This window comes from Chelonoidis abingdonii, chromosome 19 (genome assembly GCF_003597395.2).
Source record: "Chelonoidis abingdonii isolate Lonesome George chromosome 19, CheloAbing_2.0, whole genome shotgun sequence".
Classification (NCBI taxonomy): Eukaryota; Metazoa; Chordata; order Testudines; family Testudinidae; genus Chelonoidis; species Chelonoidis abingdonii.
Window position 1 is genome coordinate 1552506 of NC_133787.1, and position 21835 is coordinate 1574340.

A 21835-nucleotide genomic window follows, 5' to 3' on the forward strand; every position below is an offset into this window, starting at 1 on the left:
CTCTTCCTGCTCAGATATTGTGGATCATTCAAACCATGGAGCACCTTTCATTCTATTTACTGTAGCTCCTGGGAGCAGCAACACAGGTTAAACCATCTTCATCCTTAAGTGACTTTCTCTGGCTTCTGTAAAAGCAGACCTTTAATATATTCTTGTATTAATATTGTTTGGTTTTTGGCTTCCCAGTTTGATGTCACTGCATCTCGTTTTAGTGTCTTTTCTGAACAATGTGTCTGCTGCTTTCATGTCTGAAAAGATCAGTAACTTAGAAGAAGGGAGGGGAAGGGTTTGGCAGGGTCAGCAGAGATGGTTGTGGAATCCCAATGTTTTGGAACACGGAGAAACATGTTTTGTTGCAGAATACAGGAATTATGAGATGGCTTTGTATTGGAAGCAGTGTCTCACACAAAAGTAAAAAACAAACAAAAAAACCCCCTGTTTCTAAGACTAAAAATTGCTTCTGGTTCTTTTTGACATTTTAACCCTTCGCTGTAAATGTACAGAGTTCCATACACGTTTGGGTGGCAGTTCATGCTCAGACATTTGGACATAATTTATATTGCATCAGCTAGGCATTCTTGGCCAGGGCACACCTGCTCAAGTAGAAACAGTTGTTCCAATTGATTTAAATGACTTTCAGCCCTGTTTGCCTTTTTTTAGGTTGTTCCCTTTGCTTAGTGAGAAAAATGAAACAGCCAGAGCATCAAGGGAATTGGGGGTGGGGGTTGGGGGGTGCTGACTGGCTTAGGTGTGTGTGATCTTTTCATTGGCATTTAAGCAAATATAATATGCAGTGTGAGTCCTCCAAACAGATTTGCTTTTAAAACACTAATTATCAAGTAGGGGCTTCCTACTGATAAATTACAACACAAGATTTGTTTCCTATCTTTTACTAAATGTGGAACTATAGACCATATAAAGGAGACTTCAGTTACCTTGGTGTATCATTTTACTATATATGTATTTAGATTGCTGTAATACTCAGAGTATGGTACATGCTTTCCACGTATGTTTGCCCCGAAGAGTTTGTCTTTCAGATTACAAAATGAATGAAATCTAGAAAAGGGGCTGTACCACATAAGCATTGATGGATTGATATCTGCATGTGTTGGTAGTACCAAGCTTTTTTTGCTTACATACACTGTTTCCAGATGCCCTGCAACCTAGCATTTTTTCCTGGTGAATTTCTTGTAGGCTTCATGTCACATGATTCTTGAGGGACAGGCATGAGATGGGAGTGACCTGGCTTACTGGCTTGAAAAGGGCAATCCGTTTGTAAGGTGCATTCCATATGTGGGAGAACTGAATGACTTGGATAACAAAGATGATATCAGTGTGTTGCTTTTTGTCCCTGTTCTGGCAGATACAAGGCTGGATAAATAGTGAGAGAACAGGGATGCAGAGCCCAGAAGGGTGACGACAAACCTGAACCTGATGAGAGAGAAGGAAGCCAGTGGAGAGATTCGAAGGGGGTATTAAATATAAATCTAAGTCTGAAACAAAAACAGAGTTCTCCAGCACTTGAAATGTAACCATCATCAGTGCCAGCTGCAGTACTTTTAGTTACTACTTCATAAAAAGTATGTCAATGTGATAAATGCAACAAACTCTTCTCCAGTGGAGATAATGCTCCATCAACACTTCCTCTTCCTCAAAACAGAGATCTTGAATGTGAGAATGGTGGCATTTGTGAAACTGACTGAGATCCTGTCCCTTCCCAGTAGCATGAAAACCGGAAGTGAACAAAGGAGGAGAGGAAGCTCAGCCGGCTGTGGTTAAGAGAATCTTAGATCTCCCCAAGTCCTCAGACTCTACCCACAATTGGTGGTTGTCTAGTCTGACATCTGGCTGTGGATCATTTTCAGATAATGCTGAATCCCAAAGACGAAGGATGAAATTTTGTATGTATGTCTTAGGGAGGCCTCTGGGTATCTTGCAAATTGTGGGGTAACAGTATACGTAACCAAGTTTGTGTACCATAGAACAAACTATTCACGGTCTGTCTTTAGAAGAAATTGCATGACATTTGATAGTTCATCATATAGATTACTCCAGGGGGAATTCTGCACCACTGCACTTGCAGAGAATTCATGTCCTTGCAGATTTCTTTGCTTCCCTGCAGAAAAATGACTTTCTGACAGGGAAGCAAAGGGAAGCCACAAGAGCAGTCACATGCCCCACCCCAGCAGTTGTTTTGGGTGTCCAGAGCAGCCACCGGAGGGGTAAATCACCATGGCGGGGAATGAGGGAGCTGGGGATGCCCTGACAGGTGGCTTCGATCCTGTGCTGGGCTCAGCTGCTAGTTCCATCTGGGCTGGGGGTGGAGGAAGACATGACTTCCTCTTCCTCTGCAAGGAGTGGCCTGGTCCAGATCAGAACCACCCCCAGAAACCTCCCTGGCTGCAGGAAGCTCCACACCTCCACAGCTTCCTGCTCCCCTGTCCACCTAACCCCCATGCATCTGAACCCACCCCAGGCAGCTGCACCCAGAACCACCTCCCTCTCCCAGGTGCCTGCACCTGGACCACACTGATGAGCCCCCTGCACTCAGACTGCCACCCCACTGAATGCCAGCTGCACCTGGTCCCCCACCCCTGTACCCAAACCCCACCACCTGCTGAGCCCCTGCATTTGAATTTCCCCCCAGCCCCAACCACCTTTAGCTGGACCCCCACCCAGAACCCCACAACCAGCCCCTGTGCATCCAGATCACCCAGACTTGCCACTAAGCCACTCTTCCTGAGCTTGCCCCACCCAGAACCCTTTCACTCCACACCTGGATCACACCCACACTAAGCCTCTCCACACTTGGATCCTGCTGGGCTGAACCTGCCTGCCAGAACTTGGTGTGGGAGGGGTCTTTCTGAGGCAGGCCCGGTCCTTGCGTGGGGTCAGGGGCTGGTGCAGCCTCACTGCCCAGTTCATGTTGGCAGGGGAGAACTGCTGGGTGATCTCTCACCTCCATGCAGCCAGTAGCCTGTGCTCCCTACTGCCATGTTGGAGCCTCCACATTTATTTATTGACGAATAAAATTTGCAGAATTTTCAAATGTTGTGCTGAGAATTTTTAATTTTTGGCACAGAATTTCCCCAGGAGTAATAGCTTTGCTGGGAGGTAGCATGGTGACACTAGGTCCAAAATCTAAAATTAGTTCTTAGTTCTGTTTTTTGAATCAAGATTGGATATTCTTCTAAAAAATATACTTTAGTTCAAACACACCTGTTTGGGGGAAGTTCTATGCCCTGTTAAGCAGGAAGTCAGATTACATGATCGCATTGGTTTCTTATGACCTTAGAATCTGTGAATCTAATTCAGCATGGGTTATTATTTGTAATGCAGCATGGAAGCAAAACATTGACTTTATTTTGTGTCTCTATACTGTGGGTGGTGGTCACTCTGAGGTATTGCTTTTCTTTCATTTGAATCAGGATAGTACCTTATTCTATAAATCACATATGCTGCCAAGTGTTGCTGAGTGTGAAAGGGTCAGCCATCCATGCTTTTTAAAGCTGCTAAGAAGTGGAAGTTCTACCAGTGCTACCCCTTTAATTTTGATTGAGTGTTCCATATTTTTAATAGTCTGGTTAGGAGGTGTCAGATGAATTTGAGTCTCTACCCCTCTCTCGTTACTTAAAAGTTCCTCCTTTCTATCCCTTCTACTTTCCCTAGAGCCTCTTGATTACTGCAGAAGGTCTGTGTCTCCACTACTCTATTCTTTTTTTCATCCAGGGATCTCAAAACCGCAGTCGTTTGGGTAGTTTCTCCAATGCCTGCCTCTGCTGTTGCCCAGAGCTTTCATAAATAGCACCATGAAACTGTTGTGATTGACTCTTTTGCTGCTGCTTGCTGCCCATAGGGTTCTGTGTAGTTAGAACCCTGCAAATCTGTGGATATCTGCTTTATATCCATAGACCATTTTTTACTAGATGCAGATACAAATTTTGTATCCATGCAGGGCTCTATGTATAGTAGTCTTTCATTTCACTGGGCTGCTGCTTAGGAAACCATGTGGGGATGTACAGCCACTGAAGTGATCGTTCTTCAGACTTAGGAAGGCAGCGTTCCCATGGATTACATTTAGAAGGCTTATTTTGTAGCCATAAGAGCTAATTATTTTACTATGCTTAAGACTATATAAAAAGATTAGAGAATTATTTTCTTTTTGTATGCTTGCTTTGAGTGTGTCACTATGTGTGTTTTACCTGTCCATATGGATCTCTCGCATAGCAAAAGGAGAGAAGAATCTTTATGAAAGTAGAGAAATGTGACTGTAAACAAATTGGCAGGGAGATCTGGGATCAGACAGTACCTCATCCTATCAGTAACTCATGTTTTTAAAAGACTAGATTTCTAGTTGATACAGTATTTAAATTCTGCAGAAGGTGATGACTGAGTCCCCCCACACTCATCATGTTTTCCCCCTTACCATTAGTGTGTGAATCCTTCAAACCCTGGTTTATAGCTCATCACAGCCTTCCCTAGTTTAAGCTATTGCCACTTATGAGTGAATTGGCCTTGAATGTGCCTGGGGACCCTTAGGAGCTGTTGTGCTCTTTGTCAGGTTGCATGCAGTTAAGTGTACTCTGCTTTCTCTTCAGTTCGTATAAATCTTTCGCCTTTTACTAAAGATTTCCTACACAATGAAAATAGTATAGTTCACCCCTCTCAAGAATTAGGACAAACAGCCCAGAATTGGACCTGAACCTACATCTCTACAGGAGAATGTTACTGTAAATAACGCGGCACCTAAGACCACATGACCCATCCTGTCCTTCCCAGTGAAAACATGTTTCTGTTTAACACAGCAGAAAGACTCACCGCAAAGTATTAGGAAAGCCACATTTTCATTTTTTAAGTGATGAATGTTTTTAATAAAAAGTTGTCTAACGCTCTCAGGTGAGTGTCCAGAGCCTATAGCACTTGTAGATATAATGTCCGACAAGAACTAAGCCCTAATCCTATGCAGATTTGAACCTAAACTGGTGAGACTGAAGGTCACTTGGTATTGTCATAAAAGCAAATAACCAAATTAACTGGGAAGATTTCTGGGTTTGCCCGCTCATCCTTGCAAATCCTTTTGCTTACCAGACTCATTAGATCAGCGCTGCCCACCTTAGGGAAACTACAGTGCTAGCCTCCCTCCTTCTGTGCAAAAGCTCTGTCCTTGTCTAACAGATTTGATGGCAGGTTTAATTGAGGGCATTCTGGCTCTTGCTTTTCAATTAGTTCAGTCTGAAACTGATCTATTTTGGTTCCAACTGTTGCTGAATGATTAAGATGAGAGTAGAGAGGTGGAAACTTAACCTGTTGTAAATCAGACATTTAGTGGTTAGAAGCAGATGTAACTTTTAAAATACTGTAAATTTGACATTTCTGTGTTTTAATATTTCATTTGGAATGTACGAGCTGCAATATGAGGAAGTTGTGAACTGCTCTTATATCTTTTAACAAAGCTGACAGTCCAATCTTCAGGTTATCAGAAAGCTGGGAAATAGTTTTCTTGTAATGATACTGGGAGAGCCATCCAAATTAAATGCTAAACCTTTGAGTGCCACTTGTATTTCTCATATGGGTTAGAGCTGGAGGGGTAAAAATCTACCCTTTGCCTGTGTACCAAATAAGTGGAAAGTATTTAGAGGTCACAAGTAATTGCTATAAGTAAGGACTTGGGAAGTTTAGAAGAAACTTATCATTTTAACTTGAGCTGCTATCATTCATTCTTGCTCTGAAGCAGTATTGGGTGCATGCATGTCTCCATATTTAAAAAGCTGTTATAGTAAGTTACTGAAACCTAGTGGACTACATCTTAACTTTCCATATTTAATTGGCATGCAAGAATTACTTTAAAAATTGTTATTGGCGCCAGTGACGATTGCAGTTTTTGGAGTCTTGTTTCAGAGACCTATGGCTGTGAAAGAGCAAATAGAGAATGTGGACTTAAGTATGAAAAGTAGTAGTGTTGGGCTCCAGTGGAGCTATAAAATGTTATCCATTGATCATGGGTCATTTTCCTATGGGAGCAGAGATAAGTGGGTGACAGTAGGTGTCATATTCATGCCCTTCCTTTCTCAGTAGAGAGGTGACACTAGAATTGGTCTCGCTTAGACCTGCCCAACCTGAATGGGGAAACTCCTAGCCCACTGAAATACTGATAGGGTGCTGACTTGGGGATGGGAGACTTGTATGTTTTGAGCCTCCAGCCCACACTTCCAATTTTTAAAAAAACTTACAGCTTTTAATGGTGTTAAATGAATTGGGACCTGTGATGAGGAAAGGAAACAAATGACAGGTTCATTTTAAGTGAAAGTGATAAAATGGATCCCAAAATGAGGTCTTGAGGTCTGTGACCTGTCAGAGCTGAGCTGAAGTCTCCGGTACCAAGCACTGCACATCAGATCTACAAAATGATATTGAAGTAGATGCTGATCACGTGCATTCTTTGTCTTCACAGCACCATTATGGAAGAAGCTTGGCTCTTCCAGAAGTTAATAGTCTTTATCAGGTGCCAGTGACTGTGGTATCAAGACACTACTCCCATCCACTTCTGTACCTGCCAAACCCTTTTATCTCTCTATATAGAGAGAAAGATAAATGTTGAAATGAGGAAAAGTTGGTCTTGCATCCTGAGCTACTGATTCATCCTGGAGAAATGTTTCCCTTTTGCCCAGGCCTCCTGCCGAATATGTTAGAATTAGACTGGTCTGGTCTGTTTGTTAGTAAACTTATCACTTGAATTTCAATGGGGCTTGGGCAGTATTTTCATCTTTATGGATTATGGAATCCAATATATACACACATTAAATCTAATCCATATGACACCAGAACATCAGAATCTATTCATTTCTCTTGGTGAAGGAGTGAATTCCAACTTTACCTGTTGGTCCAGACTTCTCATCCTCCCAGAGCTGAAATATGGGACACTGCCTGCCAAGTGCAGAACACTGACACTGAAGTAAGGCAGCCATATCTTCTCTTTCTCTTTGAATTTGGGTGGTTACAGTCCGTCAGCACTTGTACCATTGGGTCTACTTGTGCTTTTTCAGAAGTGTTCTGCCTTCTTGGCTTTATAACACGTGGGTAATGGAGTACACATCAGGAGAAGCATGTGAGACCTGGCTATGTGGGAGCTACATGAATACTGCTCTCATTGTGCAACTTAGACTGTAACGTGAAACTGTGCTTGGAAAATTACTGAACAGTATCACGTCTCACTAAAACTGGGACAATTATGCGGTGGTGTTTTCTTTGTTAGTGAAGTCTTAATGGCATTTATGCAGCAGCATTCTTGTTATGTAGCTTTTAAAGCTTCCTAATTACTGGCTTTTGTGAAATTACTTCTTACCATGAAAGTTATCTTAAAATGTTTTGAAAATGCAAATTTGTATCCTTAATTTTTTTTTGCAGTGTTTTGAAGATTTAATATCTTCAACCTTTCACACATGTTAACCAGTTCATGTTGGATCTGGACTAAAACGCCTTTCTTTTTCTTTCAGCCGGACAATGAAATCTCTTCAGACTGCAACCATGTAAGTATCAGTTGATTTTCTTTGTTCTCTGACTAGCTACAGCATTTGAAACTTATTTCCTGTAGCAACCCCTGACTATTTTGCAGAGACAGAAAACAACACTTTCCACTTTCCACAAGCTGTAATGTTTTCTGTGCCAATATGGGTTCCTGGACTGACGCTCAGCAAGAGACCATGGAGCCAGTTTCTTTACCACTACACACCATCTCATTTAGACTTTCTAAGTTCAGATTTGCAGTAGAAAGGTGCTGGCCATTTAACTCTAAATCTTCATCTGTGGATCACTTGGGTTTAGCTAGGAGTGTCCAAAATTTTCAGAGTTCTCAGTGTGACCTCATCTGTCATGGAGGTTGCAGCTCCCAGTATGCAATGTTTGGTCTTCTCTGGAGGTGAGTTCCTTGGCTCAAAATGGAGTATTACATACTGAGGCCTGTAGTTTAGGAACCACACCTGTGTTAAAGGTAAAGGTAGTTAAATTCTTTTCCGTCCTACGCATGGCCCTCAGTTGGGTAAAGCCTGAAAATCCCTGATTTTAAATTGTGTTGTATTCAGTAACAGGTCCTCTCTGTGTAAGCTGGATCATGGAGATTTTCACAAAGCATAAAAGGTAGAAAGAAACCAGACATTGACATATTTGTCTTGACAAAGAGCATAGAGTTGCTCAGTTACCTCAGGAGGTAATTGTGACAGTTCTCAGGGCTGCGGGCACCTCTGCCTTTAGCATGAGGGAGCCTTGTCTGTGCCGGCTGTGGGTCAGCTTCCAACTCCACTGGCTATGGGCAATAGAGGCCCCGCTGTCACTCTGCAAGTTAGTGAAAGGCACACTCCAACTCTTGAGCTGTCCGAGTGTCCCTCTGGAGTGTCCGGCCCCTCGTCCACTGGGCTCACAGTATTCAGATTTGCTGCTTCCAAAGACACAGTACATCCCGACTTACCAGTTCCTCCTCTGATCACTGCTCTGCTTAATGCATAGCACTTAAATTTGTTTATATTGCAAACAAGTATACATTTACTTAGCAAAGCAGAGAGATTCAAGAAGTAGCAAATAGAAGAATTGGAAACAAACAGTTACATATAAAATAACGCAAAGTGCAGTCTAGAGCCTACTCAATTAACAAGGTATTCATGTCTTGTGGAGTATTGCTCACCCCAAATCCTTGCCAGGCTTTACAGCCAGGCTGGCTGTGGCCTTCCTTCATGAGAAGCATGCTGTCACATTGCCTGCTAGCTGAAGGATTGCATGTGTCCCTTTGCACTACTTGTGCCATCAGCCAGTTGGCACCCAAGGTTCACTGGGTGTCAGGAATATTCTGAAGAGTACTGTACGCTTGCACTTAACGCTCTTAGCCTTAGAAAAATCTGATTTACACAGTCATCTTCATTCACTAAAAATCTTAGCCACTCACATGGAAACTGCTGTTGCAGCTTGGAAAAGAACACAGTTCGGTTTATTGTCTCTAAAGCTATGGGAAGGTATAGTGTTTGGTGAGAGGAATATGCTGCTGGGTCTAGGACAGGTTTTCGTCGGTTTATCTTGTTTATCAATGACCAGCCTATCATATCAAAATTCCAGTTTGTCAAGCTGACACTTGGAATTCACTGTTGTAGTTGAATTCAATTTGGTAATTTTTGCTAGTTTAGTGTTCATCCTTAAACAAAATAATTAGTTAGTTTTTATACAGTACCAAATGTCTTTGCTAGGATTGTGCAGTGTACTTCTGAGCTCCTGAAGTGGTAGGGGCATTCTCCAAGGGCCTGCTTGGTATGTGTTGACTTCATCAGGCCTGTCATGATCTTGTAAATTCATAGATTCCACAGCCAGAAGGGACCATGGTGACCATCTTGTTTGCCCTCCTCCTAGCACAGGCCAGAGAACTGCCCCACAGTCTTCCAGCTTGTACTTCTTCTTCCTGATGTAATAGACTGTAGAAAGCCCAGGTTCTTGCTGCTACAAGCAAGGCTTCAGCTCCAACAACTTCAGAACCCTAGATTGCCCATCCCCTACCCCCACCACAAATAAATAAAAAGGAACAAGCTCCTAGTATGGCAGAACTAAAACACTCCCAACAGCCCAGGCTGGATCCACAGCCCATAGCCATTCTATTATGACTGGTGCTGCAAAGAGCACCTGGTGCCAAAAGGCCCCCTCATCATGGCCCAGTGCATAAAAATACTGAAGGAGTCATGCATAAAAGTATCCCTGGGTACAAGAGGGTGTGGGATTGAGAATCAAATGTGTTTTGCATCTGATAATTGATCATGTTCTCTCTTCCCCACTCTGCCTGAAGAGTCCCTCAGATCAGAGTTGCACCTTGGCTCCTACCAGGGAAGTTAAGCCTTTATCCAAACTTCATGTCTGTGAGCAATCCTGCATTTCCCAGCATTCCTTGGTCTGCAGTCTTTGGTGCATTCTCACTCGTCTCCTGTGAAAGCATTTGATCTAATTTATAGGGACTCGGACCTGTGAACTTTCATCTGAGGGAAAGTCATCTTGGCAGTTCCTTGATCTGGGAGTCTCCTGTTTAGTCTGTTGTTCCAGTATCAGTACGTTCTTGCCACCTCTAATGTTAACCTCCCAGTTCATGGTGGAGGTGTGTCTAAAGTCCTTCCCCACCACCAATCTTTGGGCTTCTCCTATGCATTAGTGTCAGATGATGGCAGCTCTTAATGGCTTTTTCATATCTTTCTGAAAGACCTAAGCACAAGTCTCCCACCCTTTCCAGAATACCCTAAGGACCTATCATCTCCATGTCTGATCTTTCAAGTACTGGAGTTGAGGGAGTGGAAGAAATACATAGGATTGTTGTTCCTGTGTCATCTTTAATGCTCTGTATGCTGCTGCCTCTTCCTTCTGAAGACTTTTAAACAGTTGTCCTACTTAGATGACAGCATGTCTGCTGCCTAATTATTTTTTTGATTTTTTTTGTTTCGTTTTATCAAGTGTTGATGTATAATGCAGGTCTGACAAAATATTGGCTTGACCCCTTAATAGATTATTTTGTTACAAGTACAAAATATTTGTTTGAAATATACATTTTGTGGCTTAAACTCCTGGTTCTTCTGGAGAGAAATGCAATAGAATAAGCTAGTAGTGGCAACTGGGATATGAGGCCAGGCTAGCTCTGGTCTGTTGCCAAGTTTATTGAATTCTTCCTGCCTTATCTTATATTTCTTCCTTTAAATTGATCTACTGCTGAGGTGCCATAGGGCAGCTGGAACAGCCATGTTTATGGAGAGCATAATGTGCTAAAAGCGAAATTCATTTTGGATCAGTATAAACAATTAGATCGTATTTAATCAACTAATCCCAGACTCTCTCCTGTTGGGGCAGTGACATACAGGCGTTTGCGTGTTAACTAGATCTGTTGTACTGCTGAAATGCCATTAGCCTTTCCAAGAGAGAACCCCTAAATTTTAATGGCGTACCATCACAACACAATTTGTCCTAGATGTTATCTTGTTAATAGCCTTCTGAAGTGGGAAGTGAATGAGCAGCTGACTGGAATCTCCTTTCCAGTCAGGCTGAAGTTAGAAGGTTTCTGGCATGAATCCAGTTCGTAGTGAGGGCATCACTGTATCTGCATAGAGAATACTATGTTACACAACTAATACAGAAAGATTAGTGAATTGAATGAATTACTTTGTTAAAAGCTCAGCAGGTGTTAACTTAGGATGTCTTCATTGTCTTATAAACAAAGATCATGTGATTGAGAAAATGGATTCATTGGTACCTTTCGTTTTAATGACTCTATTAATGATCATATGTAGAAATTTTGACTTTAGCAATCGTTTGCTTAAAATGTCAGACGATGGATGGATGACTGTTGAATCATAGACTATGATTCTATGACTCTATAAGGCTGTAAAGAATGTAATTGATGGACTTTTTCTGCATAGCTTTAGATATGACCGAAGAATGAAGCTCGTTCATAATGAATCACAGTAAGGGCTTGTCTACACTGCCTCCCAAATCATCAGGCAGTGATCGATCCAGTGGGGAGGGGGTGGGTCGATTTATCGCATCTAGTATAGACGCAATAAATTGACCACTGAGCGTTCTCCCGTCGACTCCGGTACTCCACCAGAACAAGAAGCGCAAGCGGAGTTGACAGGAGAGCGTTAGCTGTCGACTTAACGCAGTGAAGACACCATGGTAAGTAGATCTAAGTACATCAATGTCAGCTACGCTATTCACGTAGCTGAAGTTGTGTATCTTAGATCAATCCTGCGTGGTAATGTAGACAAGCCCTAAATGTATGTGAAGGAGATTGCCTCAGTTTCTGTTTTAGTTTGAAGCCAAAAAAATCTGTTTGTTATCTGCAAGTGTAAAACTTCCAACCCTTCCTATACAAAATAATGTATTCTCTCTTTTTATTTAGCTGTTGTGGAACTACAAGTTGAACCTGACTACAGACCTGAAGTTTGAATCCGTGGCCAGAGAGGTCTGTAAGTCCACCATAGCAGAGGTGAGGGTGAAGAAAGGGGATGGCTTCACCTGTTTGTTATATTAGTAGGTTTTTCTTACTCCTCTGCCACCAAAGCAAAAACACTTCAAATCCATCTAAAGAACACGTAGAGCTTGTCTAGATTGGGAAAATGAGTGGTATGCTAAAATGATAGCTAATTGGTAATTAACGCAGTTTAAACACTGCTTAGAACCTAATATAGACAAAGATGTTAAAAAATGTGTTAGCTGAACCAGTCTAGACAAGCCCTGTCTACAGGGAGATTGACCTGACAGTAGACCATGTCCTATCTTCAACATTTGGAGGGAGAGAAAGAGGAGGGGAGGGGAGCGGAGGGGGGAGGCTGGTTCCTGGGGATATGATTTGATATTTGCAAAAATGTCTAACTTGAGTTGTAGTAAGTGGTTGGATAGGAGGAATGATAAGAACAGAATAAAGAGAAATGATAAACTAAGAACTCCTCAGTTCCTGCTTGACCTGTCACAAATCCAAAGGGACTGGTCTATGGTCCAGTCCCTTGGAAGTGGCCTCTTTTAGTGTGCTGCACCCCAAAGACCCACACAGTTCCATAGGGGCAGGCCCATGGCCTCCGAGACTCTGAAATTGGGCCTTCCACAATCCCTTTCTCTCTCCATGGCTCCCTGCAAAAATCCAGCCAAAACAGTCTCCTGTGGGAGGCTTGTACTGTGCCCCTTCAGGGCACAATGTTCTCAGAATTTGCAGCGACAACAGCAACATTTTCAAAACAAGGGAACAATTTATTAGTCATCAGGCATATAGAATCTGAAAGTCCTTAGAGCAGTACAGAGAGACAAGAGGTTAAGACATGGTCCATGCTGGCCCAACTTGTGTAATCAGCCAGCCAAGCTGTTATGGAATCCATTTCTCTGCTTTTCAGTCCCCAAGGAAAACGTCTGTCCCCCACTGTGCCCAAAGGCCAGCCCTTCTCCCAGCCACCTGACACCGTGCCCCTTTTTTCTCTACCTGGGGCCTTTGCTCCGCTTTCCTGTCTAAAAGTGGGGGAAATCTACTACTACTTGTCATTGGTTGCTAACTATAACTGTCCTGTCCATTGGGGTTCCCATTGTTTTTCTGAATTATCCACTGATGTGGGTTGGTTCCCTCCAGTTGTTTAATGAACCATTCATTCCGCCACAGACAGCTAAATGAGAAACACCTCAGGTCTATCCCCAAGAGCAGATCTACCATTTGCACCCCGTGGATAGGAATGCAGAGTACATTGGGAAAGTGAGACACACACACACAGGAATTCTAAAAATATTAAAGATTCCTACTTTGTCACACCTTCCACCGGGTGTTTTTGTGTAGACTGGATTCTTCCATTCTTTACTGAGTACTAACAGCCACTCCATACTTTAAGGTTGCAACTAAGTTTCCATTACAAACCTCATTTTTCATGTTCCCTTCCCCAGTAAAATCCATGTGTCATATTGGCATCAAAATTGGTTAGCTAGGTCTGGGATCAAGGTAGAATTTTTCTTTTAAATTTGAAGTCATTCAAACAACGGGTTCCTGAACGATGAATTCTTCTAGTTTTAGCTTGTCCTAAGAGTTAGTCATCTAGTTTGGCACTCTGCTGTGTTTGGAAGTTTATAGCTACAAAATGGAAGCACACCAGAAATATCTCTACAAGCTGACACTTTGCAGTCAGGGTTAAGCCAAATGCTTTCTATTTTCAGCTCTTTGGTTTCTGTAATAGAGCTGCTGCAGAATTTTTACAACCCAAGCATGTTTGAGAATGCCCTCTTGTCAAAGCACAGTTAATTTCCATTTTTATGACTGTCTAGCATTCTTGTAAACATTACACTGTAAATCTTAGATAAAAGCTCCTAAATGCAGTGGAGAAAGACACAGAATTTTAATTGTACATTAACTGCCATAGTCTTCCTCTTACATAATTTGTGGGGAATAATGATACAAACAGGTGGCATCCTGGTTTTATAAAATTCCAGTTTGATTTTAAAATCAATCATACATGCTACAGCTCTTACTGATATTTAACAGCAAAGTAGATGCATGAAACAATCTTGGTTTTGCATTGGATAATGTAGATTATCAACTTGAAATTTAGCAAACTGACTAATAAAAAGGGGGAGCTGTTAATAGACCACCCTTTAAAACATTTAAGAATTAAAGTCATACCATACCTTCGTATTGGGGGAACATGACTTCAGATTTTTATTTAATACATTACATACCAATTTGAATTGTCCTGTTTGGTTCTAGACCACTTTGGCTACATTTTGATTTTAATATATTGTGATTTTTCTCAAAAGCCCTTGAGGGAATTAGGCAACCAATTTCCATTGGAAGTCACCAGGAGTTAGGCACCCTAAAAGTTTACTATTAAAATGCAACAGAGAGTCCTGTGGCACTTGTAGACTAACAGATGTATTGGAGAATGAGCTTTCCTGAGTGAATACCCACTTTGTCAGATGCATGTCTATTAAAATGGTTAATGCTAATGTGAAATGGTAGACTCATAGACTTTAAGGTCAGAAGGGACCATTTTAATCATCTAGTCTGACCTTCTGCACAATGCAGGCCACAGAATCTCACCCACCCACTCCTGTAACAAACCCCTAACCTATGTCTGAGTTATTGAAGTCCTCAAATTGTGGTTTGAAGACCTCAAGCTGCAGAGAATCCTCCAGCAAGTGACCCGTGCCCCATGCTGCCAAGGAAGACGAAAAACCTCCAGGGTCTCTGCCAATCTGCCCTGGAGGAAAATTCCTTCCTGACCCCAAATACAGCAATCAGTTAAACTCTGGGCAAGACTCACCAGCCAGCACCCAGCATCCTTATTAGGATGGCCAGGCAAAGATGGCTGCAGATACCCTAGGTATGAGTCCTAGGGTATGGCTAGACTGCAAGTCGAGGTGTGATTGCAGCACAGATAGGTATAAATTTACCAACACTAGCACAGCTAAAAATAGAAGTGTAGATGCAGAAGCTTCATCACTGTGAGGAGGTCCGCAGAAGGCTTGTACAGCCCGCACTGAAGGCTGTGCCACTGCATCTACACTGATATTTTTAGCAATACTAGCATAGATATGTCTACCCTAGCTGCATCATACATCAGATTGCAATGTAGCCATACCCTTAGAGCATGAGTGGGCAAACATATTGGCCCGAGGAGGGAATAGAAATTGTATGGCAGACCATGAATGCTCACAAAATTGGGATTGGGGTGCGGGAGGGGGTGCGGGCTCTGGGGTGGGTCTGGGGATGAGGAGTTTGGGTTTCATAAGACAGGTTTTCCATTCCTCGGATCATCCTAGTAGCCCGTCTCTGAACCTGTTCCAGTTTGAATTCATCCTTCTTAAACATGGGAGACCAGAACTGCACACAGTATTCCAGATGAGGTCTCACCAGTGCCTTGTATAACGGTACTAACACCTCCTTATCTTTGCTGGAAATACCTCGCCTGATGCATCCTAAAACCGCATTAGCTTTTTTAACGGCCATATCACATTGGCGGCTCATAGTCATCCTGTGATCAACCAATACTCCAGGTCCTTCTCCTCCTCTGTTACTTCCAACTGATGTGTCCCCAATTTATAACTAAAATTCTTGTTATTAATCCCTAAATGCATGACCTTGCACTTTTCACTATTAAATTTCATCCTATTACTATTACTCCAGTTTACAAGGTCATCCAGATCTTCCTGTATGATATCCCGGTCCTTCTCTGTGTAGCAATACCTCCCAGCTTTGTGTCATCCGCAAACTTTATTAGCACATTCCGCTTTTTGTGCCAAGGTCAGTAATAAAAAGGTTAAATAAGATTGGTCCCAAAACTGATCCCTGAGGAACTCCACTTAGTAACCTCCTTCCAGCCTGACAGTTCACCTTTCAGTACGACCCGTTGTAGTCTCCCCTTTAACCAGTTCCTTATCCACCTTTCAATTTTCATATTGATCCCCATCTTTTCCAATTTAACTAATAATTCCCCATGTGGAACCGTGTCAAATGCCTTACTGAAATCGAGGTAAATTAGATCCACTGCATTTCCTTTGTCTAAAAAAATCTGTTACCTTCTCAAAGAAGGAGATCAGGTTGGTTTGGCACAATCTACCTTTTGTAAAACCATGTTGTATTTGTCCCAATTACCATTGACCTCAATGTCCTTAACTACTTTCTCCTTCAAAAATTTTTCCAAGACCTTACATACTACAGATGTCAAACTAACAGGCCTATAGTTACTCGGATCACTTTTTTCCCCCCTTTCTTAAAATATAGGAACTATGTTAGCAATTCTCCAGTCGTACGGTACAACCCTGAGTTTACTGATTCATTAAAAATTCTTGCTAATGGGCTTGCAATTTCATGTGCCAGTTCCTTTAATATTCTTGGATGAAGATTATCTGGGCCCTCTGATTTTGTCCCATTAAGCTGTTCGAGTTTGGCTTCTACCTCAGATGTGGTAATATCTACCTCCATATCCTCATTCCCATTTGTCATCCTTCCATTATCCCTAAGCTCCTCATTAGCCTTATTAAAGACTGAGGCAAAGTATTTATTTAGATATTGGGCCATGCCTAGATTATCCTTAACCTCCATTCCATCCTCAGTGTTTAGCGGTCCCACTTCTTTTTCTTTGTTTTCTTCTTATTTATATGGCTATAGAACCTTTTACTATTGGTTTTAATTCCCTTTGCAAGGTCCAACTCTACATGGCTTTTAGCCTTTCTCACTTTATCCCTACATGTTCTGACCTCAATAAGGTAGCTTTCCTTGCTAATCCCTGCCCATCTTCCACTCCTTGTAGGCTTTCTGCTTTTTCTTAATCACCTCTCTGAGATGCTTGCTCATCCAGCTTGGTCTACAACTCCTGCCTATGATTTTTTCCCCTCTTTCTTGGGATGCAGGCTTCTGATAGTTTCTGCAACTTTGACTTGAAGTAATTCCAGGCCTCCTCTGCCTTTAGATCCACAAGTTCTTCAGTCCAATCCACTTCCCTAACTAATTTTCCTTAATTCTTTAAAGTTAGCCTTTTGAAGTTCAAAAACCCTAGTCCCAGATCTATTTTTGTTTATCCTTCCATCTAGTTTGAACTGAATTAGCTCATGATCACTCGAACCAAGGTTGTCCCCTACAACCATTTCTTCTATGAGGTCCTCACTACTCACCAAACCAAATCTAAAATGGCATCCCCTCTTGTTGGTTCTTCAACTACTTGGTGAAGAAATCCATCAGCTATCACATCCAGAAAAATCTGAGCCCTATTATTGTTACTAGCACTTGTCCTCCAGTCTATATCTGGGAAGTTAAAGTCTCCCATGATCACACAATTCCCATTAGTGTTTACTTCATTAAAAACATTAAAGAGGTCTCTATCCATATCCAAATCAGATCCCGGCGGTCTGTAGCACACCCCAAGCACTATCTCTCAGGGGAGGCTCTAGTAGCTTTCTTTCCCAGTGTGATTTTTGCCCAGACAGACTCTGTCTTATCCATTCCATCACTTCTTATTTCTTTACAGTTACCTCATCATTGATATACAATGCTACTCCACCACCTTTGCTTTATTTCTGTCTTTCCTAAACAGCACATAGCCTTCAATACCTGTACTCCAGTCATGACTACTATTCCACCATGTTTCTGTTATCCCTATAATATCCAGTTTCACTTCCTGCACCAGTAGCTCTAGTTCCTCCATTTTGTTACCTAGGCTCCTCGCATTAGTGTACAGACATCTTAATTTTTGCTTTTGGCTTCACTGACATTCTTTACCCAGTTAGGCACAGACATTCTACCACCAGTATCACCTATTAGACTGGTATCTACACTACTTCTTCCTCCTTATGTCATTCTTCTGTCACGGCTGTATATCTCCTCTTACTTGTTTTCTTCCCTCTCAATGTTAAATTCCGGCGTGGAGATTACTGGACATCTCCCAACCATCCCCCAAATTCCTAGTTTAAAGCTCTCTTAATCAGTTTGGCCAGCCTCCATCCTAGAAGTCTATTTCCCTCCTTACTCAGGTGAAGTCCATCCAAGAGAACAGTCTCTGTCCATGAATGCTTCCAGTGGCCATACATCCCAAGCCCTCCTTATAGCACCACTGCCTGAGCCATCTGTTGATCACCATAATCTTGTCACACCTTTGTTGCCCTTCTCTAGGAACAGGCAGAATCCCACTGAAGATCACCTGAGCCTCGATTTCCTTAAGCGTCTTCCCCAGTCTGGCATAGTCTCCCTGATACGTTCCAGCGAGAATCTAGCCGTATCATTCGTTCCACACATGAAGGACAATCAGCGGATTCTTTCCCGCTCCCGTTAGGATCCTTTTCAGCCTCAGGTCCACATCCCGTATCTTAGCACCGGCAGACAGCACACCTTCTGTTCTCCGATCAGCTCTAGTTACAGGCCTGTCTATTCTTCTCTCAGTAAGGAGTCCCCCCAGTCACTGTAGACCTGCCTTTTCCTGGTGACAGTGTGATTCTCTGGTCTATCCCCTGCTCCCACTGGCTGCAAGTCCTCTCGATTCCTTGTCACTCCTTGCAATCCTCCGCAACCCATCCCGTGTATCCTCCTGGGGCTCATATTTGCTGTTGTCTCCATTGACTCTTCCCTCTTACCTGTAGGACTAACTGCTCTTCTCTTTTCCTTGCCTCTCTGCCTTCAGCGACCACCTGCTGTGCCCTTCTTCATTTTCCAACTCTGCAAACCTGTTCCTGAGCTCTATTTCTCCTTCACTGGCCGTCTTTTCTTCTGCCTGGTTCTCTTAGTCACATGCTTCCACCGTCCACTTTCCTCACCCAGCAGTCTCCCTCAGAATTCTTTGGTCCTGCTTCCATCTGCAAGTCTGAGCTTATCCCTTCAGCCTCCTCATGCTTTGCTCATCATCCGCTCGAACCCCCTTCTACACTCTACCAGAGTTTCCACCTGCATCTCCAGTCCTCGGATCTTTTCTTCCATCAGCTTTATCAGGTGGCACTTCATGCAGACGAAACGCTTTTCAGGTACCCCCTTCAGGATCATGTACATGCCGCAGTTTCCTCATACAGTTATCTTCATTGTGTCTTTCACTGCTGCCTCTGTATCAGTCATAGCCTTCCCACCTAAATCCTGTTAGTTCAGGAAACACAAACCAAAACAAACCCCTAACAGGCACCAGAACACTGGCAGACCACCACCTACTCCCTTCACTAGGCTGTCGGTTCCTCTGCCTAGGTCTCTAAGTCTCCCCCGCAAACTCCCCTTGTAAACTCCCCCGTTTACAGCTCTGTTTGCTGGCTCCTGTGCCGCTGCAGCTGTCTGTGCCGCTGCCTGACTTGCTGGCTACCTATATAGGACCCCTAAGCAGAGAAGCCCTGCCCCTAAGCAGGGCTCAGCTTCTCTCCCAGCACACTGCCCCTACCAGCCTCCACACATACAAACTACAAAATACAATACACAAAATACAAAAACCTGCTCCTCCAACAGAACTCCCACTGAAACTCCCCTGTTTACAGCTCTGTTTGATAATAATATTGTTTGTATAAGCATTTGGCCAGAAGTTTAACCCACGATAGCAGTTGGCTTCCTGTAGAGCCAAAAATGGTGTTTCTTTAGAAGTGGCCAGAAGCAGCAAGCTAGTACTTGCTGTGTTTTCTGCACAGTTGACTGAGCTAGATCCCATCTTTGAAACTGAATTATTTCCACTTAACTCAAAAGAAATTATGCATTTTGTCTTGTCTTTAGTGATCTCACCCAACAACTCTTATAACTGTAATTTCTTTAGGGGTAATATAGGTTAAAATGTTGAAATTACACTATATTTTTAATATTAGATTATTTGATAAAACCATTGTCCTTACAAATGAGGTTTTCAAATGGCCACATGCTATAGGTAGCTGGTATGTTTAGAGAATAATTGATTGATAGATTATCAGGCCAAAAGGAGTCATTGTGATCATCTAGATTGACCTCCTACATAACACAGTCCAGAGAACTTCCCCGAATTAATTCCTGTTTGACCTGGAGAATATTTTATGTCTAGCTTCAACTACCAGCCATTTGTTACTGTTTATACCTCCAACTGCTAGATGGAAGAGCTCTAACCATTAGAGTAGTGACATTCTGGAACAGCCTTCCAAGGGGAGTAGTGGGGGCAAAAGACATATCTGGCTTCAAGACTAAGCCTGATAAGTTTATGGAGGGGATGGTATGATGGGATAGCCTAATTTGGGCAATTAATTGATCTTCGATTATTAGCAGGTAAATATGCCCAGTGGTCTGTGATGAGATGGCTTTTTTAAAACTCCTTGGGTATATCTACACAGAATTTTGGAGTGGGAGTGAGCCTGCCAGCCCAGGCTGACAGATTTGGGCTAGCGCTCTAAGTATAGCTGCATAGACAGTATTCTGAATTTGTGATTTGGTCTCTGAAGCCCACCTCCCGCACTAGTGTTCCAGCCTGAGCCACAGCTTTAGAATGCTGTGTACAGTTATTTAGTGCTAGCGTGAGCCCCGCTAGCCTGGTCTTCTCCCTCGGGCTGGGAGTCTCACTACTGCTTGGCCCAAACTGATGTGTAGACATAGTTTTCATCACACCATTTGTACACCTGCTGATCTAAAAATGTCAGACTGCTCCTACTAAATAATTGAACACAACTCTTTCTCGGAACAGATCAAAGAATGTGCAGATGAGTTAGCTGGGAAAGGCTACTTGGTGTCCTGTTTGGTGGACCATAGAGGTAACATCACTGAATACCAGTGTCACCAGTATATCACCAAAATGACAGCCATCATCTTCAGTGATTACCGTCTGATCTGTGGCTTCATGGATGATTGCAAGAAGGATATTAATGTCCTCAAATGTGGCAGCATTCGACCTGGAGAAAAGGTACCCACATAGCAGGTGGATGGGAAGTGGGTTCATAAAGATGATACTTGAGGAAATTGGATACTGTTGTGGGACTTATATGTACACCAGACTTAATTATAATGACTGAAAACCAGAAAAAGAGGCACAAACTACCATAAAAGGTGATGTCTCTGCTTGCAGCGATTTACCTCTTTAACAAGTTGTCTCAATTATTGTGAATACTTGAAGTACTTTACGGACACGCTAGGAAATATGCTTTTGTACTTGCTCCCACCTCAGCTGCAATCGTTTTGTCTCCATTCCCACCAGACCTCCAACACAATTTAAAATAGTAAACAAATTATGTCTTTGGTCACGCTTATGTGACTTTTGCTTTATATGGTGACTCTTACAGTCAGGATTAACTAGACCTGTCTCTAGTCTGTTCCTTGATGCACACTGTCAAATCTGATCTAGGAAAGTCTTTAGTGTAGGGGAGGCTGCTCATGTGGCCTGCCCGACCCATCCCTCCTTTCTCAGGGGGTTTAAATTTGATACAAGACAAAGCAGAACTCAGATCTTGCTGTGCAGATGGTTTCATGGGCCTTCGTTTGTGTTTTTTGCAGCATACCATTTGCTGCAAGAAGAAAGGGAAGGTTTGGTAGAAGAGTTCTTTGGAACCTCTGGTGTATTTAAGTGACGTTCACTAATAGTGTACTGTTTTTGTGAATTAAAAAGTCCATTTGTCCTTTCGCCCTCCATTGGTTAATTTCTGGACTGTTAAAATAGACTGTGGTTGTCCCTGTTAATGCCCCCTTCATTCCATTATTATAGAAGAGCCGCACTCATTTTGAGTGTTTTAATGTTTGTTCCTGATTGGTTGGTCATCCCTTATCACATCTGCCAGCTCTTTCAGCAACCCATCGGACTGTACAGCATCACATTTCACTGGAAGTGTGGGGCAGTAGCCAATTTAGACAAGCTATATCCACTTCCATGCTGATTGTTCATTAATGAATCATTTAAAG

The 21835-nt window shown here is 42.6% G+C and overlaps 1 protein-coding gene across 1 annotated transcript in view; it reads left to right on the top strand.

Annotated features, from left to right (window-relative positions):
* The window catches only part of GLG1 (golgi glycoprotein 1), a 206841-nt gene that overhangs the window by 100556 nt on the left and 84450 nt on the right, over window positions 1-21835 (top strand). The window contains 3 exon segments of the mRNA XM_075073751.1: window positions 7494-7526; window positions 11906-11992; window positions 20631-20846. Of these exon segments, the coding sequence (XP_074929852.1) occupies window positions 7494-7526; window positions 11906-11992; window positions 20631-20846 (336 nt within the window).